Raw genomic sequence first — 27,663 nt, forward strand, 5'->3', positions numbered from 1 at the left:
ATCAACTGGGGATCTGGCCAAAACAATAGATTTTGTCCGGCCAAAAGCCAGCATTTCAACAGAAAATGACCGGATCCTATTATGGTCAATAGGGTCTGGCGATGAAAGGCAGTATCCGTATCCCATTATAGTCGATAGTTAAGTGGAGGTGTGAACCTACCCTTATTCCCGTCCAGGACAGATCATCCTTGCAGGTGGATCGTATTACACGTGTCAGTGCAAGTCTATGAGGAGCTGATGAGACGGTTACAGACAAAAAGAGACTGCACAGCTCCTGAGTGACTGTGAAACAGTTATGAAGGAGATACTCCTCTACTTTCTGTGTGTGCAGCGGATGGCAGCTAGTCTCCACCCACCATGTCTGAGAGAACTGCAAACTAGACATTTAGAAAGCACAGAGGAAACCTGCTAAAAAAAAATGGCAGATACAAGTGATGGCCAGAAATAGTGTTATTCCTCATGTACACACACTGCACTATTGGTTAATACAAAATTCATTTAAATCTCAGTGACGCTTTAAGGTGGATCAGAGAAAAAGAAAAAAAAAAACTTGCAAGTTTTTCTTTTTGGACAGGATTTTTTGACAGACCTCCTTCTTGTACATTTTTTGTGTGATTACATACTTGGGTTTATATATCACAGATGCAGGCCACGTAGTAGCTTTGGGGCCCTTTGAGAAGGTTAGCCTCTCATCCTCATACCCAGGGGGTGGTATGGAACCCATAAGGGAACGGAGAAGTGGTGCTGGAGCGGAGGGGAATTCCACAGGTAAGTAATGCTTCTTTTGTTGTTTTATACCATTAACTGCCTTTACCCCAATCTTTTATGATCTCAGGGAACAAGGGATCGGGCTTGTTGAAGACCAACATACCTAATCCTCCCTTCCTCCAAAATATATGATTTTCACCCACTTTTTTAAAACTGATTTATTTATTTATTCATTACCATGGTACATTTAATGTCATAATTAATGTCACGAGGAGAAGCTGCCCGGCATCATACTCGCTCATATGACCTCTCACTCATTGCACAAGATACCAGGGATACCAGGGAACTTTGGGTCATAAATGATCAAAAATAGCCAAAACAGAAGTAGAAGCGAGATGTCAGCGGGAGGGACGAGCACTTCTCTACACTAAACTCTCACTAAGCTGTGATTCATTCTGCAAGTCCCTGGAAGGGTTCAGCTGTGAACATCATCCATTGTCCATGCACAGAACAGGTAATAAATGGGATCGCTGGGACCCTTACGATAAAATATCCTTTGCCTTGTATCTTCAGAGTTTCTGGATTATTGGATGTGGGATTAAAGGACTTTAAGGCCCTATTTACAAGACGCCAGAATTTTGGCATGGATTCCAAAAAGTCAAAACAACCATGTGGAATCCGCCTCCCATTGTTTTCAGCAGGCGGACGTGCTGCCGATCATGCAAAAAGAGGAAGTCCTTTCTTGGCGCAGTGTCCGGACGGATGCCACCCGTCCCTTCACTGTTTAGTGCCATTCAATGGGGCTAAACCGCTAGCAGGTCTGTGGCATCCAACCTGAAAAACCATTAGAAACCGTGCCATTACAATTTCTGCAGTGTGAACTGGGCCTAACTGTGCTTTTAAGGATGGTTTGAAACTTTTTTTTGCGCTTTTTTTACATGCATTTTTGGTGCGTTTTTTTTTCTCTAAAAAAAAAAGATGTTAGCTGTCAGTCTATGGGAATTCTGTAATGTAGTTCAGACACGCATGTTTTTAGTATTTTTTTTTTTTAAATGGCACTATGCTCTGGCCTTTAAAAAAAAAAAGTATCTAAAAACTGTGTGATAAAAAAAGCCACCTAAAACACTATCAAAAACTGAATGTAACATGAAAAGAAAAAGCAAATTTTTTTAACCCACCACTCACCAAACCAAATTTGTGTGTGAGGGAAGCTTAAGGAACACTTCCCACTAAATTAGGCCTCTTGTACACAAACCTTTTTTTTCCCGTTTACATTCCGTTTTTTGCATTCCGTATACGGAGCCATTAATTTCGTATGCCTTCCATTTCCGTATTTCCGTTCCGTTCAAAGCTAGAACATGTCCTATTATTGTCCGCATAACGGACAAGATTAGTACTGTTCTATCAGGGGCTAGCTGTTCCGTTCCGCAAAAAAACGGAATGCACACGGACGTCATCCGTATTTTTTGCGGACCGCAAGATACTGAAAAAGTCATACGGCCGTGTGCGAGAGGCCTTAAAGGGATATTCCAAATCTATCATTCATGGCTGAGATTGGAAAACCTGTCATCATATAAACTCCATACACTTCTATGGGAGTTTTGAAAATAGCGCAGCACAGCCCGCTCGCCCTGCATAGCCCTTTAAGAAAAAAAAAAGTCACTAGATATCAATCCCTGGGTGCACTCGTCCACTTCTGACAAGCTACCCAACTGCTTATTAGGTTTATCTGTTTCTGGGAAAGCTGGGTCACAGCCATCATGACTGCTATTACAGACAAAGGGGGTCATTTACATACATTTTTACATGTGTTTTTGGCGTAAAAATTTTGCACAACCGTCTTTTGCGACTTTTTGAAAACCCAGGCGACATTATTTTGTCGCACAGACTTTTTTTGTGCTGCGTTCAAGTGTTGAGGTTGTGGCCCCAACAAATTTATGAACATTTACGCCTGGAAACAGGTGCAAGTGGCGCCAAAAAACGACTCCAGCCAGGGATCGGTCTAGTTTTTCCACCAGGCACACGCTTCGTCATAAATAAGTTGCATCTTCCGTCAGCATAGCCGGCACAAAAGGGGAATAAAAGACAGTCTTTGTAAATTACCCCCCCCCCCCCCCCCCCAAAAAAAAAACCTCTGCCACTCTGTCTCTGCGGTGCAGGTCTCCAATCTGTGGCTCTCCAGCTGTTGCAAAACTACTACTCCGAGCGTGCCCTGCTGGGAGTTGCAGTTTCAGAACAGCTGGAACAACAGCAGGTTGAAGACCACGGAGTATAATTCTTGGAATTTTTGGAAGAAATATTTGATGATGGCAGGAGAGGGATAGACTGAGTGTGAGGGTGGGTGGGGGCGGCCGGGCTGCTGCAGGGAGGAGGTGCTGCAGGCTCAGCCCCTTCCCAATCCTTGCAATCCCAACACATCCTTCTCCAGTCTACGTAAACTTTTCTCAATAATCTGCCTGCGCTGACACGAGGGAAGGGTCCCGGGAGAGGGTACAGCAGGGTGCCACGTTAATAAGGTAAGGCTGCGCCTTCCACCATAGGGACTATGTTGGGTCTTGTGTGGGACTAACATCTGGATTTGCCTTCAAGTCTAAAGCGTAGCAGGGAGAGGGGAGCACAAACTTTTTCACTTGATACAATCTTGCTTATGGGGGGGGGGGGATTCTTCATAAAGTAACAATGATTTGGGAGATGGAATATGGCGGAGAACTTTTTGGGAAAAGTTTTGAAACTTTTTTTTTTTTTTACATAGTAATTGCTGAGGAAGAGCAGTTGTTGGTTTTTTGTTTGCTACAATGTGGTTTCTTGGTTCCTCATGTCCCAGTGAGGAATTCCTGTGTGGTCAGCGAAAACCGCCATCATGATAATTATCAGATAGCGGTCAAAATCTGCATCCATCCTAGTTTTATTTCATAAGATCGTGAAGACAGCTGTGTTTGTGGCAGTTTAAATGTACGGTTAAGGCTCCATTCACACGTCCGCAATGTGTTTTGCGGATACACAGAGCCACGGATCCGCAAAACACGGAAAGCAGCAATGTGCGTTCCGCATTTTGCGGACCGCACATTGCCGGCACTAATAGAATATGCCTGTTCTTGTCCGCAATTGCGGACAAGAATAGGACATGTTCTATTTTTTTTTGCGGAAACGGAAGCACGGATGCGGAAGTGCGGATCCGCAAATGTGGATGCGGACAGCACATTCAGGCCCCATTGAAAATGAATGGGTCTGCACCCGTTCCGCAAAATTGCGGAACGGATGCGGATCCATTTTGCGGACGTGTGAATGGACCCTTATCCTGTGGGTTAAAGTGGCACAGATGGTGCATTTTGGGGGGTCATTCTCGGTTACCAATCCTTCGCAGTTAAGGGGAAACCTATAACAGATTCTAGGGGTGATGTGGAAACATATCTGCATACGACATATCCAAAAGGGACAAAATCTCCAAAAGGATTGGATCCCCTTTAAATTTAAAGGGATACTCCAGATCTGTATAAATAACGTTTATCACTGTCACCTTGCACGTGGACAAATTAAATCTCAAGTCCCCTCGTGTTCTGTCGAATAAACTTTATTTACAACCCCCCAAGGAAGTGCGTGCAGCCGAGATTGCATGCCTCGTCCCATATGATTCACTCATGGAAATATTTGGATAAAGTTAAAAAGTCTGGAGTTTTTGTAACCAGATCGTGATTTCTAAAGCTCTGACCGAAAGGAAAAAATTACGTCGAGGGGAAGGGCGTCAGAGAAGTGAACAAGAAAAGGTTATTTTTGTAAAACAGATTTTTTTGTTTTGTTTTTGTAATGGAATTTTTTTCTTCTTCTGAAGCACTTGGAAGCCGAGAGGAGAATCCTCATTGAATAACAAAGGGGCATTTAAAGCTCCATGCAGCCGGGAAAGAGGGGGGATGGCAAAAGCCGGCTACCTGTGGGGATAAGAATTTGGCGGCTGATTCATTTTCAGGGGGGGGGGGAGGGGCGATGATGATTAGTTTTCATGGCGATTGATGGTTGCGGAGTCAGGTATATACGGTAGTTTGACGCTTGCTCTGTAGTTGCGCATATCTGAAACTTTACATCAATTGATTAAACACCTGCTAAGGCCTCATGAACACGACGGTTTCCTTTTGGCAGTTTGCGTATCTGCAAAATACGGATGTGGTCCGACTTCAAAGGGTCTGCCGTCGCGCCAATTTCACAAAAATATGGACTGAGGACCTATTGAAATCAATGTGGCCACATAATATGTGCATGCGACATGAACAGTATACGTTTTTTGCGGATCCGCAAAATACAAACGGTTGTGTGTATGAGGCCTAAATAAAAACTGTGTTGTTATATACGTTCCTGGGAAAGCTGGGTGACAAGCAATATGGCTAGTTGTCACCTAGAGTCCCCAGCTACAAAGGCACCGAGCTACGCCGCATTGCTGGAGTAGGGGGCCAGTCATTGCCTAATTAGACAAGGTTTTTATTCTGGGACCTGGGAAAGCTGGGTGACCACCCTACTGACTTTCCTGGAAATGAATATGACCTAAAAACAGCCAAAAAGAGCACGGAGACAAGGAGTCTGGGAAAGCTGGGTCTATCATGACCCTCGTTCAGAGACATATTCCCACCGCGTCTTTGTGCCTCTGAGGGGAGGATCAGGTTGGGAGACGAGGCTGTAATTAGTGGTGCGGGATTTTCGTTATGAGGCGTGTTCCTTGGTTGCTGTAGTCTCCGGGTGGGGGGTGACAAACATGATTTTTACTAGGTCAGTGTGAATTAGTGCGAATTCCAGTGAGCTTGTCCGGGATAAATCTGCCGCGTGCGAATATATCCCAATAGTACGACCGTCAGAAACGAGTTCACATGGGGACATGCGGTTAGGAGCCCGACCACACGACAGGTACATTCACACTTAGCGGCATGGCTGCTATTGGACACTGCAGGATCGCAGACATTTGTGGGAAAACTGTCTTGTTGCCTATAGCAACCAATCACAACGGAGCTTACATTTCTCAGAGTGCTAGTGGAAAATAAAAGCTGCGCTGTGATTGGTCGCTATGGGCAACATAGACAGCTCACCTCTTTCAAGTCAGTTTTTAGAAATCTGCCCCTTGTAGAAAAAAACTGACAAAATGGCGGCTCCCTTTAAGGCCACTTTCCCATCTGCGTCACAGAATATGTAGATTCCGTTCAAAACGCGGGACAAAGGCTGCGCTATTTTGTCTGATGAATTGCATAACAGAAACCTGACAGACTCCATTATGGTCAGCGAGGGTCCGCGTGGGCTGTGTTCGTGTCCATCATGTGACGGATCTGGTGCTTACGTTATTTTTTGTCAGACATAAAAGCGCCAATGTGAACGTGGCCTTAATTCTAACACAATTTGGCCATTTTGATTACGTTAATAGAAACTGCGAAGGGCTACTGCAGAGAGGACACGTATAAGGCAGGATCGCCACCGAGAGCCGTACGAAATCACACGTGTACATCTCATGTCACATGACCGCCATAAAAAAAATATCCCAATCTTATACAATGGATTGCAGCTCCTTGTATCGTGATCCCCAGCTTTCGCCAAGTGCGACTTAACCCTTTGTTCACCAAGGACGTCCGGTCCACAAGTTTTTTTTTATGCCCCAGTTCTTTTCTTTCTTTTTTTTTTTCGAAGCAGGTTTTAGATTTCAGGTCTGGAGGCCCAAGGAAGTGACAGAGGGGTGTAGAGCGGGGAGGGGGGCTGGTTCGGAAAAATAGGAGGGATTGTTACCAGGGGGAGGAGGGTCCGGGAAGAATAATGGGGAAAAGCAGAGGAGAAACACGGGAGGGGGTTAACTATTTCCCCACCAAAATGATAAGCCATCCTTCATTTTGAATACTTTGGGGGTTTTTTGCATTTTTTTTTTTTATTTAAACTGGACTTTAACTTATAACTCAACTTTATTAAAACCCACTGCAAATGTTTTTAAAATGTTCTACTATATTTAAATGTTTTAGTTTTTTTTTTAACTTTTCCTAGCAAAATAGGTGCCTGATGTTTAGGCACCTATTGTGCTTCAGAATCTGTAGTCCCGTACACCGCAAAGTATGGGGGTACGGACTACCCTGCGGCCGCGCTTAAGGCGGGTTCTCACCAACGTTATGAATTTCGTTACAGGGTTCCGTTATCAGAGTCTATGGCCACAAATAACGGTTCCGTTTTGTTCTATTATACACATTTTTTTTCTGTCATGTATAATGGAACAAAACGGAACCGTTATTTGTGGCGTTAGACATGTATTAGGACGGAGCAAAACAGAATGCCTCTTAAAGGCTTCCGTTTTGCATTCCGTCCGAAAATTCAGTTATAATGGAAACTACAGCGGAATTCATAACGCTGCACAGGTAGGAAGTCAATGGCACAGCGCTGCTCCGCTAAAGCCTGGTATACAGGGGCTATGTCAGGCTTTAGCAGAGCGGGCACAGGCAGAGGAGCGATGATGCGCTATAGAAGCTCCTGCTCTGAAATTCAAGACTGTCCCGCTGGATCGGGGACGGTTTGTCATCAATAGGGTCACAATGGGGGGGAGGCAATGAGGAAATGCAGAAATTTCAGCTGTCAATCTCAAAGGGGTTTTCCGGAAATAGGTATTTTTTTCATCAAGTGCCTGCAGCATGCCCTCTGAAACAGAAGATTCATACTTACCTGCTCCCCGCCGTCCTCCGCGCTGCCCCTGCTGTCTCCATCTTCCGCTTCCTGCGCTGTTTACTTTCGGCTGGCCATGGTCACATGTACTGCACCAGCCAATGACTGGCTTCGGTGGTGACGTGCTACTTGAGGCCACTACAGTTTTCCGTATGTCCACCACCACCGTGTCCCCACATCATGACGTTACATAGTGCTTTGGGAAGAAGGGGCGTCAGAGCAAAGGTTTAGGGTGCGGTGTGCCAATGTGAATAGCGGGACAGGTACAAACCTCCAGTAATGGCACCTGAAATCCAGAACTGTCCCACTGGGACTGGGATAAGTGGAAGGCATGCTCTAAGGACTCATGCACACTAACGTATATTTTTTTCGTGTCGTGTTCGTTCCGTACACAATGGGTCTGCAGAAAAAAATACGGAAGTTACTCCGTTGTGCATTCAATTTCCATATGTCCGTATTTCCGTTTAGCAAAAAAAAAATAGAACATGTCCTATTATTGTCTGCATTACGGACAAGGATAATACTGTTCTATTAGGGACTAGCTGTCCTGTTCCGCAAAATCCAGAATGCACATGGATGCCACCCGTGTTTTTTGCAGATCCGTTTTTTTTGCGGACCGCAAGATACATTTGGTCATTTGCATAAGCCCTAACTCCACCGAAGCAGCCTTGACGCCACGGCTGCTGTTTTACGCAACAGATGCCAGAAGTTAATGTCTGTCTTTTGCTGCATCTCGTGGATCATGGACTGATTGAAGTCAGTGGGTCACTGCCTGTGCCTGTGTTTTGCAGGTTTGCTGTTTTTGGTTTGCAACATGGGCACTGCTGTGGTAATGGAGCAGATCCGCAAAATACGGATACTGGCTGTGTACGTGCCGCAACTGCTTCGGGTCTCATGCCTATAAACATAGGGGCTCCGGTGCCCGTGCTGCCTACAGTAAATTGCTGTCCGCAATGCACAGGCACCGACCGAGGGGCAACCGCATGCGGATCGCAGACCCATTTATCCGCATCCGACGGTCCGCACCGCAAAAAAATAAGTGCCCCCGTTCCGCATCTCCCGGATTGTGGACCCATTGAAGTGAATGGGTCCGTGATGCACACGGCCGGTGCCCATGTATTGCATGGCCACCCGCAGGCAACGGCCGTGTGCATGAGCCCTAGGACAGGAATAGGACATGTTCTATAATGGCTGCATGGATGCGGACAGCCTCACATCTTTTTGCGGCTACATTCACACAAATGTGGTGTTACGCGGATCATAGAATATGCCTAGGACATGTTCTAATCTTTTTGCAGGGTTGCGGCACGGAGCAACGGATGAAGACAACACACTGTGTGCTGTCCTCATCTTTTGCGTCCCATAGAAATGAATGGGTCTGTCCGCACCCGTTCCGCAAAACTCATTTGGGACTGAAAATACGGTGGTGTGAGTGATGACTGGTATCAGGCTCGGACTGGCCCACAGGGGTACAGGGGAATTCCCCGGTGGGCCCCTAGTCTCCCACCCCCTGCACAAGTGGCACATAACACAGTAGATTTACTGCACCACATACATATATTCAATGCAGAAGATAAAAGGGAGGCAGGAGGCAGCGCCTCATGTGTGGTGTATAGTATATATTCAATGCAGGGCCTCACAACCAGCAGATGTTCATATAAAAACTTGATACAGTATCCGTATGGTAGGCCCCCAAAATAAATTTTACTGGTGGGCCCTAGGTACCCCAGTCCGACACTGACTGGTATACAGGGTGGTATATAGGGTGTGCACACAGGGAGGACAGGCTGGCATCCTCACACCACTCCTGACCTCTGCAGGCTGCTGCTCTTTCCTCTCTATACCCCCAGCACGGTCCTGGCTGCTCCCCCCTGCCTACTGATCGTCTCCAGGCACAGAGAAGTGCCACCCTGCCCTGTGGAGAACTGCCACCCTTCTCTGTGGAGAAGTGCCACCCTGCCCTGTGGAGAAGTGCCACCCTGCCCTGTGGAGAAGTGCCACCCTGCCCTGTGGAGGAGGGCAGGAGCCCAGTATCTGGCAGAGTGGAGGTGAGGAGCTGTGCACGGAGCATAGCGGGACATGAAAGTCGGGCGCATCAGCCGGGCTCCGGGGGGAGGGGAGTCTCCTCTTTGTCTAGACCTCCTTCCCAAATCCTAAACTTGGTGGGAGGGGAGACCCTTCACTTTCATCGCCGCCCATAAAGCCCCGGCTCCCATGCTGTTACCGCCGCCGGCGTCTTTGTCTTGGGCGCTTATTTTGGCGCCTGTATCGCCTCCATATACCGGGGAGGAGAGTGCGGGAGCCGGGAGAGACGGAGGAGACACCGGGCAGGACGGTGCGGGACCCGGGAGAGACGGAGGAGACACCGGGCAGGACGGTGCGGGACCCGGGAGAGACGGAGGAGACACCGGGCAGGACGGTGCCGGAGCAGCCTGCGAGTGGACGCGATACCTCAGCGCTAACGCAGGGCGCAAGGAAGTCTGAAGCGGGTAAATGACTGGCAAAGTGCAAAAAGTGAATGGAGGATGAAGGCTTGGTGTAAAAAGGTGGCAGGAGGGCCAGGCATGGCGCAAATAATGAGATATGAATGGAGGGCGCAGACATGGCGCAAATAATGAGATATGTGAGATATGGCGCAAATATGGATGGAGGGGGCAAGCATGGCGCAAATGTGGATGGAGGGGGCAGGCACGGCGCAAATAATGAGACATGGCGCAAATGTGGATGGAGGGGGCCAGGCACGGCGCAAATAATGAGACATGGCGCAAATGTGGATGGAGGGGGCAGGCAAGGCGCAAATGTGGATGGAGGGGGGCAGGCATGGCGCAAATGTGGATGGAGGGGGCCAGGCATGGTGCAAATGTGGATGGAGGGGGCCAGGCATGGCGCAAATGTGGATGGAGGGGGCCAGGCATGGCGCAAATGTGGATGGAGGGGGCCAGGCATGGCGCAAATGTGGATGGAGGGGGCCAGGCATGGCGCAAATGTGGATGGAGGGGGCCAGGCACGGCGCAAATGTGGATGGAGGGGGCCAGGCACGGCGCAAATGTGGATGGAGGGGGCCAGGCACGGCGCAAATGTGGATGGAGGGGGCCAGGCATGGTGCAAATGTGGATGGAGGGGGCAGGCAAGGCGCAAATGTGGATGGAGGGGGGCAGGCATGGCGCAAATGTGGATGGAGGGGGCCAGGCATGGTGCAAATGTGGATGGAGGGGGCCAGGCATGGTGCAAATGTGGATGGAGGGGGCCAGGCATGGTGCAAATGTGGATGGAGGGGGCCAGGCACGGCGCAAATGTGGATGGAGGGGGCCAGGCACGGCGCAAATGTGGATGGAGGGGGCCAGGCACGGCGCAAATGTGGATGGAGGGGGCCAGGCACGGCGCAAATGTGGATGGAGGGGGCCAGGCATGGTGCAAATGTGGATGGAGGGGGCCAGGCATGGCGCAAATGTGGATGGAGGGGGCCAGGCACGGCGCAAATGTGGATGGAGGGGGCCAGGCACGGCGCAAATGTGGATGGAGGGGGCCAGGCACGGCGCAAATGTGGATGGAGGGGGCCAGGCACGGCGCAAATGTGGATGGAGGGGGCCAGGCACGGCGCAAATGTGGATGGAGGGGGCCAGGCACGGCGCAAATGTGGATGGAGGGGGCCAGGCACGGCGCAAATGTGGATGGAGGGGGCCAGGCACGGCGCAAATGTGGATGGAGGGGGCCAGGCACGGCGCAAATGTGGATGGAGGGGGCCAGGCACGGCGCAAATGTGGATGGAGGGGGCCAGGCACGGCGCAAATGTGGATGGAGGGGGCCAGGCACGGCGCAAATGTGGATGGAGGGGGCCCGGCACGGCGCAAATGTGGATGGAGGGGGCCCGGCACGGCGCAAATGCCTGGCATGGTTCAAAAATTGGCTAGTGGGTAGTTACGCTGCAAAGAAATGGAGACGCTAGAGGATCTGGACAGGACTAGGTGGTAATGTTTCCCAGCTTGGGTCGCCGTCCTGTAAGTGAATGGCCTCATTGACTTCATTTCCATTCACTTATATCAGACTGTTTGTTGTCAGCTGCCCGGTAGGTGCGTTGTTGGGAGACTACAGGGTATCTGTGGGGGCCCTGGTGTCTGAGGAGAGCATTGGTTGCAGGCAGTGATTCCATCCATGGCGACCAGGAGTGTAACGTGTTATTCAAGGGAGGGTGCCCCTTAAGATTTTTTTCTTTGGGCAGTGCGGCTCACTGTCCTGGCACTGCAGGTACCCGCTGTACCACAGCTCTGCCCCGTTCACTGGATGCTTCTTGTAGTTGTTGGGTCAGGAGTGACCCAATGGTCCCAGATTATCCGTCCCATCACTGTATATATTGGGTGAGATGTGGTAAAACTGTGCATGGTGATGGGAGCAGTTGCCGATAGCAACCAATCAGATTTCAGTGGCCTCATTGGTTGCCGCGGGCAACTGCTCCGGTTCTCCCTGCTGTAGTGTTGATAAATCTCCTCCTCCATCGTGTCAGTGTTTTCTTCCATCGTTGGACGCGAATTGTCTCCTAACCTGCGTTCTGGTACCACAGAGCGGTCTTTATGTTGCTGGGTGTAGGCCTCATATCTTTAATTTTTAGCGGTTGGCGGCGTGTGCGCTGTAAAGGAATTTCCTGTCCTGCTGCGCAGACCGTACAATGTCGCCACTGTTTTAAGGCTTGCAGGCCGTAGTCCAGGTTTACAGTTTGTTTCCGTCTGGTGTTCTCTGTCGGACCCCTTGTTGGGCGGCAGCATGGGTTCATTGTCCATTGTCTTCTCAATGTGATGCCTCTTTGTGTCGTGCGGCTTCGTCTCAAGATGTCGGTTGAGGAGCATCTGGCCCTTATGTAAGGGTTCATTCACACGTTTGACGCCAGGCCTTTTACTTTTTGCCGCAGATTAGTAAAAATCCTTCCACAAAAGTGTAGTAAATATACTGGACGTGTCCGTAGGGTACACTGCACCTGCCATAGGCCGGTATATCGTGTGATGTACCAAATATTACCGCCATATACTCCAAACGTTGATCACCGTAACACCCATACTGTAGGATTTGGGACCCAAGTCAGGTAGACCCTCTAGGGCAGGGATCAGCAAAGTCCTGTACTCCAGCTGCTGTGAAACTACAACTCCCAGCATTCTTCCTTGGTTGTAGTTGTAAGGCCTCATGCACACAACCGTTCCATTTTTTTGCGGTCCGCGGATTGCAAAAAAACGGAAGCAGCCCGTGTGCCTTCCACAATTAACGGAACGGGCGGCCGTCAATATAAATGTCTTGTCCGCAAAGCGGGGCCACGGAACGGAACAACGGATGCGGACAGCACACGGAGTGCTGTCCGCATCTTTTGCGGCCCCATTGAAGTGAATGGGTCCGCACCCGAGCCGCAAAAACTGCGGCTCGGATGCGGACCCGAACAACGGCTGTGTGCGTGAGGCCTAACTCCCATAGAAGTGAAAGGAGGATTCTGGGATTTGTAATTACAGAACAGCTGGAGCGCCGGAGGCCGCTGATTCCCTCCTTCAGGGTACATGCACGCGTTCAGGATTCATGTGCGGAGAATCCGCACTGAAATCCGCAGGTGTTCGCAGGCAAATTTGTGCGGTCAATCCGCAATAATTGGTGCGGATTTTCTGCATGCGGATTTTACTTGGTGAATGAAGAAAATCCGGTCAGGAAAAATAAAATAAATTGACATGTTGCGGATTTTAAAATCCGCACCGCAGGTCAAAATCCGCACGGAAAAAATCCGCATCATGTGCATTGAGAATTTCAAATTCTCATAGAATACAATGTACATGACCTACGGTGCGGATTTTCCACACGCAATTCCGCGAGGAAAATCCGCACGCAATCCTGATCGTGTGCATTTAGCCTCGGGCTGGGTTCAGACCTGAGCGTTTTACAGCGCGTAGGAACGCGCTGTAAAACGCTCAACAGGCAAGAACCAATGATTCCCTATGGGAATGGTTCTCACCTGAGCGTTTTACAGCATGTACGATCGCACTGTAAAACGCCCCAAGAAGTACAGGAGCTTCTTTGGGGCGTCTTGTCGCGCGTTCCTGTTCATAGACTTCAGCGGGAACGCGCGACAATGGGCGTTCGCTTGTTCCGGAGCCGCGATTGTAAACGCGCATACAATCGCGCTCCATCCCGAACGCTCAGGTCTGAACCCAGCCTTAAGGGCCACTTTCACCGTGGTACCAGTGATGGCGTATCCTGACCCTATGGCCGTGGCGCTTTCCTCGTGTCCAAAGTCTTGAGATTTTGGAGCTGCCTCGTAAACTATTGCAGCCACCCAGATTTTAAATTGCTAGCTCTTGGGTGCAAGTTTCACGAAGGTCATGGTCCTCTCCAGAGCTCCTCCGTTCATGAATGTTGGCTTTGTGTTTTTGTAATTAAATCCTGTGTCTTAAATTCTCCCATATGTCACCTCTCACCTCCCAGACACCCCCACCTGTACCCTCCCCCACTGCATTCTTGCCCTTTTGTTCAATGTTTTCTCTTTTCTGTGTCCGGAGGCTACAAATATTAGTTTTCTTCTCAAAACAAGTATAATAAAGCAGGGCCCTGCCGGTCCCCGGTACCTCCGGGTGATGCGTCCAGCCGGTCCCCGGTACCTCCGGGTGATGCGTCCAGCCGGTCCCCGGTACCTCCGGGTGATGCGTCCAGCCGGTACTTAAATACTGACTGTAAAATGATCAAAAATGACAAGAATGTTTGTTCTTGAGTCAGTCGAGGACAGAGTTCTGTGAAGTATTTACACGACAACGACCTGTGCGTTAGGTACGCCGGATGGGGATATGCTTTATGGTGGGGCCTTCATTCACACATCTGTAAAAGAAAAAAAAGAAAAGTTTGTCTTTCTTCCGTGACTATGTCTTGTTTTCTTCCGTGAGTCGTTTGTGTGGGTTTTTTTTATTTATTTTTTTATGTACAAGTGAAAAGATGTGTACTGTCTGTGCTTTTTACGGATCCATAGACTTAAAGGGAACCTGTCACCGGGATTTTGTGTATAGAGCTGAGGACATGGGCGGCTAGATGGCCGCTAGCACATCCGCAATATCCAGTCCCCATAGCTCTGTGTGCTTTTATTGTGTAAAAAAAACTATTTGATACATATGCAAATTAACCTGAGATGAGTCCTGTATGTGAGATGAGTCAGGGACAGGACTCATATCAGGTTAATTTGCATATGTATCAAATCGTCTTTTTTACACAATAAAAGCACACAGAGCTATGGGGACTGGATATTGCGGATGTGCTAGCGGTGATCTAGCCACCCATGTCCTCAGCTCTATACACAAAATCCTGGTGACAGGTTCCCTTTAAGTTGGTGCTTTTGGTCCTGAAAATGTTTCAAAGTGGTGCACAGGTTTTATTCTTTGCGCTGCACACTGGGCGGAAGGTTTAAAAAAAAAAAAAAAAGTGTAAGGTCTTGTACACACTACCATTGTTTGGGTCCGCATCCGAGCAGCTTTTTTGCGGGTGGGATGTGGACGCATTTACTTCAATGGGGTCGCAAAAGATGCGGACAGCACTCCGTGTTCTGCTTCTGCTGCCAGCATCCACGTGTCCGTTTCGCGGACACGTGGATTAAATAAATCCAGAACTTTAAAAACTTTAAAATTAAATAAATACAGAACATGTCCTATTCTTGTCCATATCGCGGACAAGGATAGGACTGCCTTATTGAGGGCTAAAAGTTCTGTTCTGCAAAATGGCCGGCATCCATGCTTTGTGGACCGCAAAACTGACACGTTTGTGTGCATGAGGCCTAGGTTAGATTTGTCTAATCTCATACACTTTGCAGGTACGGTATAAGGCCTTATGTTCACGACCGTGTCCATCTGGCGATCCGCAAATTATCGGATGCGGGCCCAAACCAGGGTCTTGGGGCTCATGCACACAGATCACTTGAATAGGTCTGCAAAGTGGTGCGGAATGGAAGCACTACGGATGGATCACGGACCCATTCAAATTGAATGGGTCTGGATCTGTTGCAGCAGCTGCACGGATGGTGCCAGTGCGGTCTTCAATGCACAGAACCGCCGAACAATGGCTGTGTGCAAGAGGCCTTATGCTTAAGGTTTTTCCTGCATGGAAAAAAAATTGCGTAATCTGCAATATGTGCAGATAGAGGATCAAGCTTTTGGAGGAAGGTGCTGTGAGCTATCTTTTATGGTGGCGTCTGAAATGTATAACCTGGTGTTTTTGTTCTGTGTGACCCTTTCCAGCCGCTCCCTGTAATCAGTTCTCTGGGAGATAAAAAAGCTCATGTGATTGTAATTAGAGGACATTGACCCCCCCTTCCCCAATAAGCAAATAGAATGGTAAGGATTACGACTCCATTGCCCCTGTCCGTGACTTTGGCATTCCCACGGACGCAGTGGGATAATCCCGTTGTACACCTTGCACGGTCCTGCTGTAGGAATCTGTTCTTTTGTAGAATTTCTTTAGTCAGTGTGCGATGTTTAACAGCCGGCCCCACAGAGTGAGGTCCCTGTGCCCCCAAAACTTCTCCTTATTGGAATTTTTTTATTTTTTATTTCCAGTCATGCACATTCAGGTGTTCCACTATTAGTAAGGTTCGGGAATTATTATTTTTTTTTTTCTGAAGATAAGCGGCACCATTGTTATGCAATAGTCAGTTGTCACGCTCAACCTTTTGAAAGAATATATGGCTGTCCATACCAAATTACCATATTAAGGGATCGGGCTACTGTCAGGAAGCCTATTGTGTGCCCCTGAGGGAACTGCCTTACATGCAATTTCCCAATATAATGTGATTTAACTGGGCTCTTCTTTACCTCGCAGGTGTGCAGGAACCAGCCCCTTTGTGATTGGCGGAGGGGCCTGTTTCGCCTTCTAGGTTTTCCCTGTCTGCAGCGATGCACGGGAATACGTCCCGCAACCAGTTTAACCAGGTGCGATGTCTTGGCACGTCCGGGGATGTGAGCATACAGCGGTTGTTTGCTTGTTTTACGGTGTAGAGGAGGCAGCGTTACCTTTCACACACATCCTGCGCAATTATCACGTGCGACAGCCTGCCGAGTACCAGGACGGCAGTGATGTTACCTGCGTCGCTTACTGGTTGATATTTGCTCACTCGTCCTGCACGATCAGATGTTCTGACCCAGATTCTGTCTTGTGCTGCTGTTTTGTCCCCCATGCTTTATGCTGCAGCTGTGCTTGTTCAGATTAACTTCTTTAAAAAAAATAAAGCTAAACTTCATTACTGTAAGAATGATTATAAGCCAGCAGTGAGGAAAGTATTAGGCAGCAGCCGCACAAGGGAAAGGAGTCTTAAAGATGGGGGAGGTCTGCTGAGTAACTTCTTGCAGCACTCCGCAGTCAGGACCTCACCAGATGTTGCTGTAATTTGTCTCGGTGCAAAATTTAACAGAAATATACCAGATGGGTGCAGTGGTGTTCTTCACAGGCTTTCTGTCCTGGTTTAGAATGAGTCTAGACTCACGTAAAAAAAAAATTATATATGCTGGTGACACAAAAGGGTTAAAAGTGCCGTCCTAGTTACAGTTATAGGTCGGTGAATGAGTGAAGAGCGGTAATTGTTGTGGAGGGTGTCAAAAGGAGGTCACGGGGTCATCGGGCCTCTAATGAGCGGGGAAGAGGCTACTTAGGGGATTCCATTTGGGATGTTCACTTGCACTTACAGTGCGGCCATTTCCCATCATGACTGGTTTGTGGATTGAGCCGCTTATCTGGTCAGATTGGGAACAGAGAATTTGGAATCTGGTTTGCAGGGCGTCCACGAGGGGGGCGGGGTTGGCGCTGGACCCTTTAACGTGGCAGCGATCAGTTGCTTGCCATAAGCTCCAGCTTTTACGAGAGCTTGGCGATCACGTGCTGCGGGATCTGTAATGGCAACCATGTGTTGTCACCCGTGTCTTCTGAAAATCCGTGTGCCTTCCGCATTGGTCTGTACATTCAGAAAAAGGATGGAACGTGTCCTATATACTTGCCTGCAAAATATAGACCACTGACCCATTGAATTCAACGGGTTCGCCCCCCCCCCCAAAAAAAAAAAAAAAAGGGACGCAACTCGGACATCATCTGTATTTTGCGGACCACAAAATACCTACTAACGTATATGAGGCCTGCGGTGTCTGGCTGCAGTCCCCCCCCTCCCTTATTGCATGGTTGGCCAGGTCAGTGGCGTCAAGAGAAAGCTTTTGGCCAAGTGGATGGGCAGCTTAAAGGGGTTGTGCCATGACTTGCCTGAATGTCATCCCCCTATACACAGGATAGGGGGATAGCCGTTCGTGGGGTTCCAACTGCCGGGACACCACTAATTCTAAGAACGGGGGTATCCTTCCGGCAAGCTGGTGGAGCAGCAGTTCGAGCATGAACTATTGGACTAAGAGATGGCGGAGGAGGATAACTTTATCATTGTATCATGGCACAACCCCTTTAAGGCTGACCATGCACATTAGATCAGGCGACGGCCATCTTTCTCCTCCCACACACATGCATATTCTGCACAGCCTAGCATGCATATGTTCTGAAAGGGGAGAAGGCTGCTTCTGTTCAGGAGGACTCCATACATGGTTTCGGCCAATGTGTATGGCTGCCTTAAAGGGGTATTCCGGTTATGTATAGTTATACCTTTTATCCACAGGATAAGGGGCGGCTAACTACTAGGTCCTACCACTGGGACCCCCACCAGTCACAGGGAATGGGAGGTCTGAAATGGAGCGGACGGTCGGGCATGTGCTTCGCAGTTTCTGAGATGGCAGAGCTGCTCCGTTCACTTAGTGGAGCCCCCCCCCCCCCCCCAAGTTCAGGGCCCCCATTTTTGTGTACGGTGGGGGTCCCAGTGGTAAGACGTAATAGTTATCCTGTGGATAAGGGATAATGTTACATAATAAGAAGTGTTCAATGTATTTTTGCGGCGTCTGTGTTAGTTACATCAGTTGCCCGCTGTCATGGGGGTGAAACCACGGATCCCCCCTTCCCTTGTACATAACTGTCTCTCCTCTCCATCTGCATCCTGCACTTGTGGTGACAGCGCTGACTTCCTGCGTGTGCGCTGAGCTGACACGTGCCAGGGAAGGATGCTTGTTCAGCTGAAGGCGACTGCCCAGACAAATGGGCCACAGCATAATGTGCAGACACACTGGGATCTGCAGCCCTCTTATCTGGCCCTGCTGCTGTTACGTGTAGTGTTGAGCGAACTTGTGTTTTAAGTTCGTGTTATCGAAGAATCTCGTTATGGATTCCACTACCTCGGACCATAACTTGGTCTGTGGTAGCGGAATCCATAACGCAAATCTTCGATAACCCAAACTTAAAACACAAGTTCGCTCAACACTAGTTACGTGTAAAAATAAAAGCTTTTCAAGGCTTGATGATGCCCGCCTGCTTCCTGGTCATTTGTGTGCAAATTGGGGAGCATTTCGGTAAACGACGCCTTGTGACTGTGCAGTTGCTTTGGGTTTTGGAGATCGACCTTTAAGGGTATGTTCACAAGCTGCGATGTTTCCGAAATCAAATTGCATTGCAATAGTCTCCAAAATTTGCCAAAAAACACTAAGCTACAGCGATACGTACAAGGACTCTGTACGTCCAGGTTTCTGCGTTGCAGGGCGATGTAGGTGTTGCGCAGGATGACGATGGGTGTCTGCATCTAAGGAAACATTGCACATGTTTCTAGGTGGTGTCCTATAATGGTTAGATTGTCCTCCGGAGAGCGATGTTGTGAATAATGAATGTTTGTGGAGTGGCGGGGTGTTTCTTAAATCATCAAATTGTCAGCTTTTAGCACTTAACTCCATTCATTCCGACTTGTGCTATCTCGTCTAATTGTACGATTCTTCTCGTTCCAGGTGTGACTGTGGCTCAGAATGAGTTGGAGCTTCTTAACCCGTCTCCTCGAAGAGATCAACAATCATTCCACCTTCGTGGGGAAGGTTTGGTTGACGGTTCTCATCATTTTCCGGATCGTCCTGACGGCAGTGGGTGGGGAGTCCATCTATTATGATGAACAGAGCAAGTTTGTTTGTAACACGCAACAGCCCGGATGTGAGAATGTGTGCTACGACGCGTTTGCGCCCTTGTCACATGTCCGTTTCTGGGTCTTCCAGATTATTCTCATCACCACTCCGTCTATCATGTACCTGGGCTTCGCCATGCATAAAATTGCGCGTCGCCCTGACGAGTACCGCAGGCAGCTGGAGAGGGCAGAGTACAAACGCAAAAGAAAGGCACCCATGGTTCATCGCGGGGCAAAGCGTGACTACGAAGAAGCGGAGGATAACAATGAAGAAGATCCCATGATCTGCGAAGTGCTGGAACCTGAGAAAGATGCAGAACAGGGAGACCAGAAGAAACACGACGGCCGTCGCCGCATTAAGCAAGATGGCCTGATGAAGGTCTACGTTGTGCAGCTGCTCACCCGCAGTTCCCTAGAAGTTGGGTTTCTCATGGGGCAGTATATATTGTATGGTTTTGAGGTGATCCCATCTTACGTATGCACTCGGAGCCCTTGTCCCCACACGGTAGATTGCTTTGTGTCCCGTCCCACCGAAAAGACCATATTCCTGCTGATCATGTATGCCGTCAGCGCCCTGTGCCTTCTGCTCAACCTCTGTGAGCTCTTCCATTTGGGTGTCGGTGGTATTCGAGACACTCTCCGGCAGAAGAGCAAAGCGCCTGAGGAAGAGCAATATCCTAAAAAGTCTCCCAGCGCGCCTCCCAACTACCACTCAGTGCTGAAAAAGGGAAAGGTGCCAAATGGCAAGTTGTTGTATCCCCAGAACGGGGCCTACGAGTTGCCCGTGTCTCATTCAAACGACCATGAGCTGGACAGGCTACGCCAGCACCTGAAGATGGCCCAAGAACACCTCGACTTGGCCTTCCAGCTGAACCCCGCATCTGACACTGCCCACGCATCTCGAAGTAGCAGTCCCGAGGCCAACAGCATAGCTGCCGAACAGAACAGGCTCAACCTTGCTCAGGAGAAAGGGGGAGTCTGCGAGAAGGCTGGTAAGAGAAGGCCCAGTCCACTTCTTTTTTTGCACCCATGCACCACATAAGATTCCCGATTTAGGCCTCATGCGACTGACTGTATGTATATTGCGGTCTGCAAATTTTTGGATTTGCAAAATACAGATTCCGTCCTTGTCCTGCATTTTTTTGACTTGACTTCAATGGGTCCGTGGTCTGCATTTTCCGGGCAAGTATAGGACCTGTTCTATCTTTTTGCAGAACGGACATATGAATGTCCATTCTGCCGAAAAATAGAATATGTCCACAAAAAAAAAGTGTGGCCAGCATATGAGCTGCTTCTGTATTTTGCTGCTCCATAATTTGCAAACTGCAAAACGCCATACAGTCATGTGCGTGAGGCCTTAAAGGGATTCTGTCACCTCCCCTAAGCCAAAAAAACGATTTTAAAGCAGCCATGAAGCACAGCTTACCTGGATTAGGCTGTGCTCTTTTATCTTGCAATCCGTCCAGCAGTTACTGCAAAAAACGACTTTTATTCATATGCAAATGTGTCCTGAAGGTGCCCAGAGGGGCGTTTTGTTCTTCTTAGTGAGCCCAGTACCGCCCCTCTTACAGTGCCCAGCCCGCCTTCCTTGCACTGTCTAACCGCCCCCAGCCTGCCACAGCCTCTCCTCCCTCTCCTCCCCCTCCCTCACGCCGAACGAACTCTCGCACAGGCGCAGTACCCACTGAGGGCTGCGCCTGTGCGATTAGTAGGAGACTGAGGGCAGGAGCTTCATCCTCGTCACTGGGCATGCGCCGAGCCCAGTGATGTCCGGTGCTCGCTCTTCCCTGCTGACTGAGGGAAGAGCGAGCATCGGACGTCACTGGGCTCGGCGCATGCCCAGTGACGAGGATGAAGCTCCTGCCCTCAGTCTCCTGCTGATCGCACAGGCGCAGCCCTCAGTGGGTACTGCGCCTGTGCGAGACTTCGTTCGGCGTGAGGGAGGGGGAGGAGAGGCTGTGGCAGGCTGGGGGCGGTTAGACAGTCTGTTCCGGTGGAGGCTCAGACTGCTGGAGTTCACTGGCTGCATCTGTCATAGCTGGATGCCCATTGACTGTAATGGAGATCCGGACAAGAAAAGCTGCACAGCGACATAGCATTTTGAGAAGACTGCATCCCACCCCCACCCCCCAAGTCAGTCAGCCTTGCCCTCAAATCAGTCGTTCCCCCACCACCACCCGCTGAAAGCCTGCAATCAAACCCCCATGCCACCATGATCAGACCCCCAGGCTGTCACCATCAGACCCTCCCTTGCTGCAATCAGAGCCAGACCCCCATTCCATCCATTGCCATGTGCACCATGATGGCACTGCCATCAGCCCCTCCATGCCATCCAGATTGCCATGATGTCCCCCTTCCCCAGTGCCTCCATGCCATCCACTATGTCCCCCCCCCCCCCCCCACTCCCATTAGATCAGCCCCCTCCATGCCAAATCACCGGTGCCCCTTCATCAAAAATCCCCCCCCCCCCCCCCCCGCTAACTATATACTTAACTTTCCTGGCAGTGCGGCGTGTGCTGACACATTGAGTCCGCAGTAGACACATCTTCATCCCAGCATGCACTGGGAGGGACTTGACGTCACACACAGCGTCAGCCAGAGCGCTGACTATATGTGAATGCAAGGCCCTGGCCAGTGCAGCGCGGTGCCGAGTCGGGAGGCCACGGAGCGGTGATTGAGAAGCTTCACTTGCGCTCCGTGGGCACATGACAAACTTTTTATTTTATTTTTTTTTGCCTCGATTAAGGCTACTTTCACACTAGCGTTCGGAGCAGGTCCGTCTGATGTTTCATCAGACGGATCCGCTCCTATAATGCAGACGTTTGCATCCGTTCAGAACGGATCCGTCTGTATTATAACTTAGAAAAATTTCTAAGTGTGAAAGTAGCCTGAGCGGATCCGTTCAGACTTTACATTGAAAGTGAATGGGGGACGGATCCGCTTGAAGATTGAGCCATATGGTGTCATCTTCAAGCGGATCCGTCCCCATTGACTTACATTATAAGTCTGGACGGATCCGCTCGCCTCCGCACGGCCAGGCGGACACCCGAACGCTGCTTGCAGCGTTCAGGTGTCCGCTCACGGAGCGGAGGCTGAGCGCTGGCGGACGGATGCAGTCTGAGCGGATCCGCCTCCACTGAGAATGCATTAGGGCCAGACGGCTGCGTTCAGGGCTGCTTGTGAGCCCCTTCAAACGGAGCTCACGGGCGGACACCTGAACGCAGGTGTGAAAGGAGCCTAAATCGATGAATCGTTTCAGCCCTAGTTAAATGGGATGATTGCTAATTGATGGATATCGATACTCCTAAATTGGCCGAGCTTAATGGGATTTAACTTGATGCCTCAATTACCTTGTTAACTGTTTTTAAATCCATTTGTTTTACTTAAAGGGATCGGTCACCAGAAAATTCACCGTTAGGCCAGCTACAATGTCTGGTAGGGCTAGGCTCAGCTGATTGTAATGATGCAGGGTTACCAGATTTATTTGTAGTTTTTTGTTTTCTTATGTTCAACTTATCCCAAAATCACGGTCAACTTGCATCTTTTTTTACAGACAAATTGGAAAACCATAATGAGAGATATACATAGATAGATAGTGTGTGTGTCTCTAATGCAAATGAGCAGTTAAAGGGGTTATCCAACCTTTTTAGAATGGGGCCCATCATATACAATATACTTACCTGCTCCCCGGCACCCTTGCTCCAGATCCCTGCACGGCTGGTGCTGCATCTCCCCATCGTTCGGATCAAAATATCCAGCGACAGGGGGAGCAGCCAATAACTGGGATGAGCCTCCCTAGCTTCACGGGTTGTGTAGGGATCCAAAGTGACACGGGTTCCGGGGAGCAGGTAAGTATAATGTATACGAGGGGCATTGGGGAGGTGGGGGTCATTATAGGGATTGGATAACTCATTTAAGTGCACTGAGGTCGGGCCCAAGCCACTCTGTGCAACCTTGTTCCTTCTGCTTCCACTGGAAACCTCGCCCTCTGTTTCTTGATTGACAAGGCCAGGCGAGGTCACTATGCAGGTGGACGGGCTGACAGAGGAAGCTAGAGGAGCAAGGGTGCACAGATTGACTTGGACCCGCCCTCATTGCACTTAACTTCTCATTTGAATATGGATTAAAAATACCTTTTCTCCAGAATGAAGCAACGGATCGCTAAATGAAAGGTGTCCTTATGTTCAGCCTAGCTATCTCTAGAAGGCATTGTACTTGATTTAAAGGGGTTCTCCTATTACAACAATGTATCCCCTGGTGATGAACCGCTCGTTTGCATTGTTCCATTTAAAGGCCTTTTTAAACAAGCGCCGATGGACCTCTTGCATCATCTTATCGAGTGGCCCTGCACTGAGCCATACGAGGACGCTTATTTGCTTTGTAACTAGGATTTATTTATTTTTTTTTGCTAATATAATTTTTATCGGTTGAGGGATGGCGGTATTAGATCTTGTTGCTACGGGCATTTTGCACTGACTTCCTTAAAGAAACAGCTTCATTTAGGATAGAAGGGAGATAAGAGGGCTGTCAAGAGGTTGATGTAGAAGTTGCATTACATGTCACACCCTTTAAAAAGCCACCGCGCCCTCTCCCCATTGAGAAAGACCTAATGACTCTTGTATGTGGATTACATGTAATCCTGAGCGATTAGTGAGCTGGAGTGTGAGTGGATGGGAGAATTACAACCACTTTCCCAGGTGATACATACTTTATTTCTCTTTTTTTAAAGGGGTTCTAGGACCGTGATATTGATGACATCCTCTTAGGACAGGTCATCAGTATCAGATTAGTGGGGGCTCCGATTCCTAGCACCCCCACAATTAGCTGCTTGAACAGGCACCGACACAGCACAACTCCGTACACCGAGTAGTTGTTGTGAATGGTACAACTTTCCTGACTTCCCATAGAGGTGAATGGAGAGGTGGCCGCGCATGTGCGGTGTGCTCTCCTTCGCTTTTGGGGACCCCTATTCTGGAGGGGACCTGCACCCATCAGACATTGGTGGCGTATTGCAAGAATATGCCACCAAAGTGCGAGATGTGCCAACCCCTTTAAGTGAATGCCGGAGAGCTGCAGTACCATTCATGGCCACTACCTGGTGTATGGCGCGGTGCTCATTAAAACAGCTGTTCATGGGGCTGCCGAGAGTCAGACCCCGACCATCTAATATTGAGTACTAGAGATGAGCGAATTTCTGCTTATAAAATCCATTCACACTTTGTTTGGAGGTGAATTGTGTTATGGATTCCGTTACCGCGGACCTCAACGCAATTCTATGACGGACTGCCTTTAGAGGCATTCCGTTATTCATTCCGTCATAATAGAAGTCTATGGGCTGCAAAAAACAGATCCGTCCCGTTTCGGATTATGCAGGGGAGGACTTTCCTGAAATTCGCTTATCTCTATTGAGGACCTATCCTAAGGATGGGTCATCAACCTAACGCTCCATTGGTAGTACCCCTTTAATGGAGTACAACCCTCATCAATAAGTCGGTGCCCACCATATTGTAGCCACTGGAGATTGCGTGGAGTTCTCCTTTTAAATAGAACAGTAAACGAACACCCTGTTGTCCTATTAGGTAGGTCCTTTAATATTGTTAGGCTGTGTTCACATTTGCGTTGTGGCTTCCGTTGCACATTGAACACCCCCAGCTCTCGGCGGACCCTGTTGCCTTATTATGGGGGGTCTGTCTGATTTTAGAGGCAAAAAAAAAAAACTTGCCGTAATCTACACAGATGTGAAAAGGGCCTTCATCCGTAAACCAGCATGCACACCCCGTCCTGTACACAGCTGTACCGTATCTACTGGTTTTATTTAAAGGGACAGATCACACGTCCACCCATCCTTACAATGTGTTTTCTTCTTTCTCTACAGGTTTGTGATCTTTGGAAGATGGGGGTGGGGAAATGTGAAGCTTGGGGGGGTTGCAGGTCCTATACTATGACTGGAATTGAGTTGCCATGGGGTCCTAAACCCCCCCCCCCCCCACCTCCTTCCCTCCCACCGGAAACCGCGGAGGGTGAAAAATAAAAGAACGTGAGCGGAGTTGATGCTCGCCGCCATTCTGCCTGCTCAAGCTGCATCGTTTCTTGGAAAGCTCTTGAAATCTCAATTTTCCATCTTGTCAGGGGGCGGCACCGAGCCGCCAGATGTGGGAGAAGGTTAACGCCACTGGTTTACACGGGCTGCCACCTCTCGGGACATGGAAGACTGCAGGTGGTACCTTCCGACTAGTTTTACCCCCCAGTGGTTTCAGTGTGGACGACGGTGGTACTAATCCCATTTCAGCTTTCTGTTTAGTGTCAAAGGGAGAATTATTTCATTTTTTTTATTTTTTCTATATATTTCTTTTATTTTTTTTTGCGTAAGAACCAAATAACTTTGGAGGTAAAAACAAAAGGGAAAACTACCGGTACTATTATATATTTTTTTTTTTTTTTTTTAAGCTGGTTAACTTGGTACTACAGACGGTGGTCCAATCCCTGGCACACTTCAACCACTGCCAACCCCCTCGTCTGAAGGGACATTTGCGGACGTTGTCGCTGTTCTATTTTATTATTGTTCAGTTGTTGTGACTGTCGTGGTGTTTTTGTCTCACAGGCTGATATTGTACAGACTTCACACAGGGTCTCGTCTGCTGTGCCGACGCTGAATGCACAAGATATTATGGTCTGGGGGATTGCATTAACGGTTCGGGGGAGGGAAATTTACCCTGATTTTTGCATTATTTTTTTATCTTGGCATTAAACATTCCAGTAAAGGTTCCCCCCCACCCCCAGTCTTGTAGTGGACCTGCCCAGCAGTGCCGCATAGCTATTCTAAGGGCTGAGATGTTCCATTCCAGTTTACATTGTTAGAGGGGGGGAGAGAGAAAGACCTCTTCTCGTTAACATTTATATATTTTTTATTTTCTTTACTGCTAGATGGCTTGTAAAAACTCCACCGGTTGCAAAGAGGTGGGAAAACTGCACATTCCATTACCATCTCCTTTGCAAATACCAAAAGTGTCTTCTTGTGGAAAGCGGAGGGAGGCGGCTGTCCTCTCTGTGTTGGTTAAGGACCTGCACTCCTACTGAGAGGCTGAGCTCCATTTTGTAGATTCTTGTGTAGAATATATTTGAAAATCGCACAAATGGCAATCTCTGTGAGTAATTTCGGTTTAACGAGTCACTCCTGTGGAAAATGCAGGTTTTACCAGCACTTCCCTGCAGTCTGGGTGCCGGCAGCAGTCGCCAATAGTTAGGTAATTGCTATGTAAGCAAGTTCTCAGTATAGGGTGCAATTTAAAGCAGAGTTTGCAAGTTTTTTTTATTTGCACCTATCTACGTGCAAGATAACAAACAAAAAAACTCTGTCAGCGGTGATGAACACTTGCTTTTTATTTAAAAAAGAAAAAAAGCGACACGTTTAAAGGGGTTGGCCAACCGTTTAAAATAGATGGCCAACCATATTGGATCTGTGAGGGACTGACTCTCGGCGCCCCAAGCACTGCGGCCTCTACATTTATTAATGGCGGCTCAGCCACTTTGTACCACCAGACGCTGTAATATTTGTAGCAGCGGTGCAGGATTTTGCAGCTTCATCCCATTTACTTGAATGGGACAAAGCTGCAGTACCTTGCGCTACCACTACTAAAGGTACGGAGCTATGAACCAATATCGGGACCAATGAAAACATTGGAGAAGCTGCAGAGCTCGGGCCCCTCAAACAGCGGTCTTGTTGGAGCCCCACCAACTTATGCTCTCGCTGAGAGTTGGAGCAAACGGAAGCGCAGGAAGGCGATCTCTGACGTATGCTCCCTCCCCACCCCCTAATATTGATGGCCTATTCATAACTTTTAGAATTGAACATTCCTTTTTTGGGCTCCCACCAAAAGATGAGGTGCCTATCCCTGGTATGAATATTGCTTAATACAATTGTATATATAATTTTTTTTTTTTATATAAAAACTGTTATTAGTGTGTGATTTTTGCTCCTTTTTTAGATTAATGTCTTTTTACTTTTTATTGTACCTAACCCATTTCCACTAAATACAATCCAGTCCTTGAAGGATTTCCAGGAACTTAATTTCCCTTCTCCCAGAAATGGTGCTTTTTTTTTTTTTTCCTCCTTGGGCCTCATGCGCACGACCGTTGATTTGGTCCGCATCCGAGCTGCAGTTTTTTTGCGGCTTGGATGTGAACCCATTCACTTCAATAGGGCCGTTGCTCCGTTCCGTGGTCTGCAAAAAATATATAAGCAGTCCTATTCTTGTCTGTTTTGCGGA

General features: G+C 48.7%; 1 protein-coding gene across 5 annotated transcripts; it reads left to right on the forward strand.

Moving 5' to 3' along the window:
* The first annotated feature begins 1,115 nt into the window (after window positions 1-1,115).
* Window positions 1,116-27,222, forward strand: LOC122945013 (gap junction gamma-1 protein-like). 5 transcript variants are annotated; one of them, XM_044303804.1, is made up of 4 exons: window positions 3,157-3,224; window positions 16,198-16,307; window positions 19,230-20,388; window positions 25,272-27,222. In XM_044303804.1, exons 3-4 carry the CDS (start codon window positions 19,248-19,250, stop codon window positions 25,277-25,279), a joined length of 1,149 nt encoding a protein of 382 aa, XP_044159739.1. In that variant the 5' UTR covers window positions 3,157-3,224; window positions 16,198-16,307; window positions 19,230-19,247; the 3' UTR covers window positions 25,280-27,222. The 5 variants fall into 5 exon arrangements, with proteins under 5 accessions (XP_044159743.1, XP_044159738.1, XP_044159739.1 ...); XM_044303806.1 differs by lacking the exon at window positions 3,157-3,224 and adding an exon at window positions 9,522-9,866; XM_044303808.1 differs by lacking the exons at window positions 3,157-3,224; window positions 16,198-16,307 and adding an exon at window positions 1,116-1,222.
* The last annotated feature ends 441 nt before the right edge of the window (window positions 27,223-27,663 follow it).

This window comes from Bufo gargarizans, chromosome 8 (genome assembly GCF_014858855.1).
Source record: "Bufo gargarizans isolate SCDJY-AF-19 chromosome 8, ASM1485885v1, whole genome shotgun sequence".
In the NCBI taxonomy this organism is placed as follows: Eukaryota; Metazoa; Chordata; class Amphibia; order Anura; family Bufonidae; genus Bufo; species Bufo gargarizans.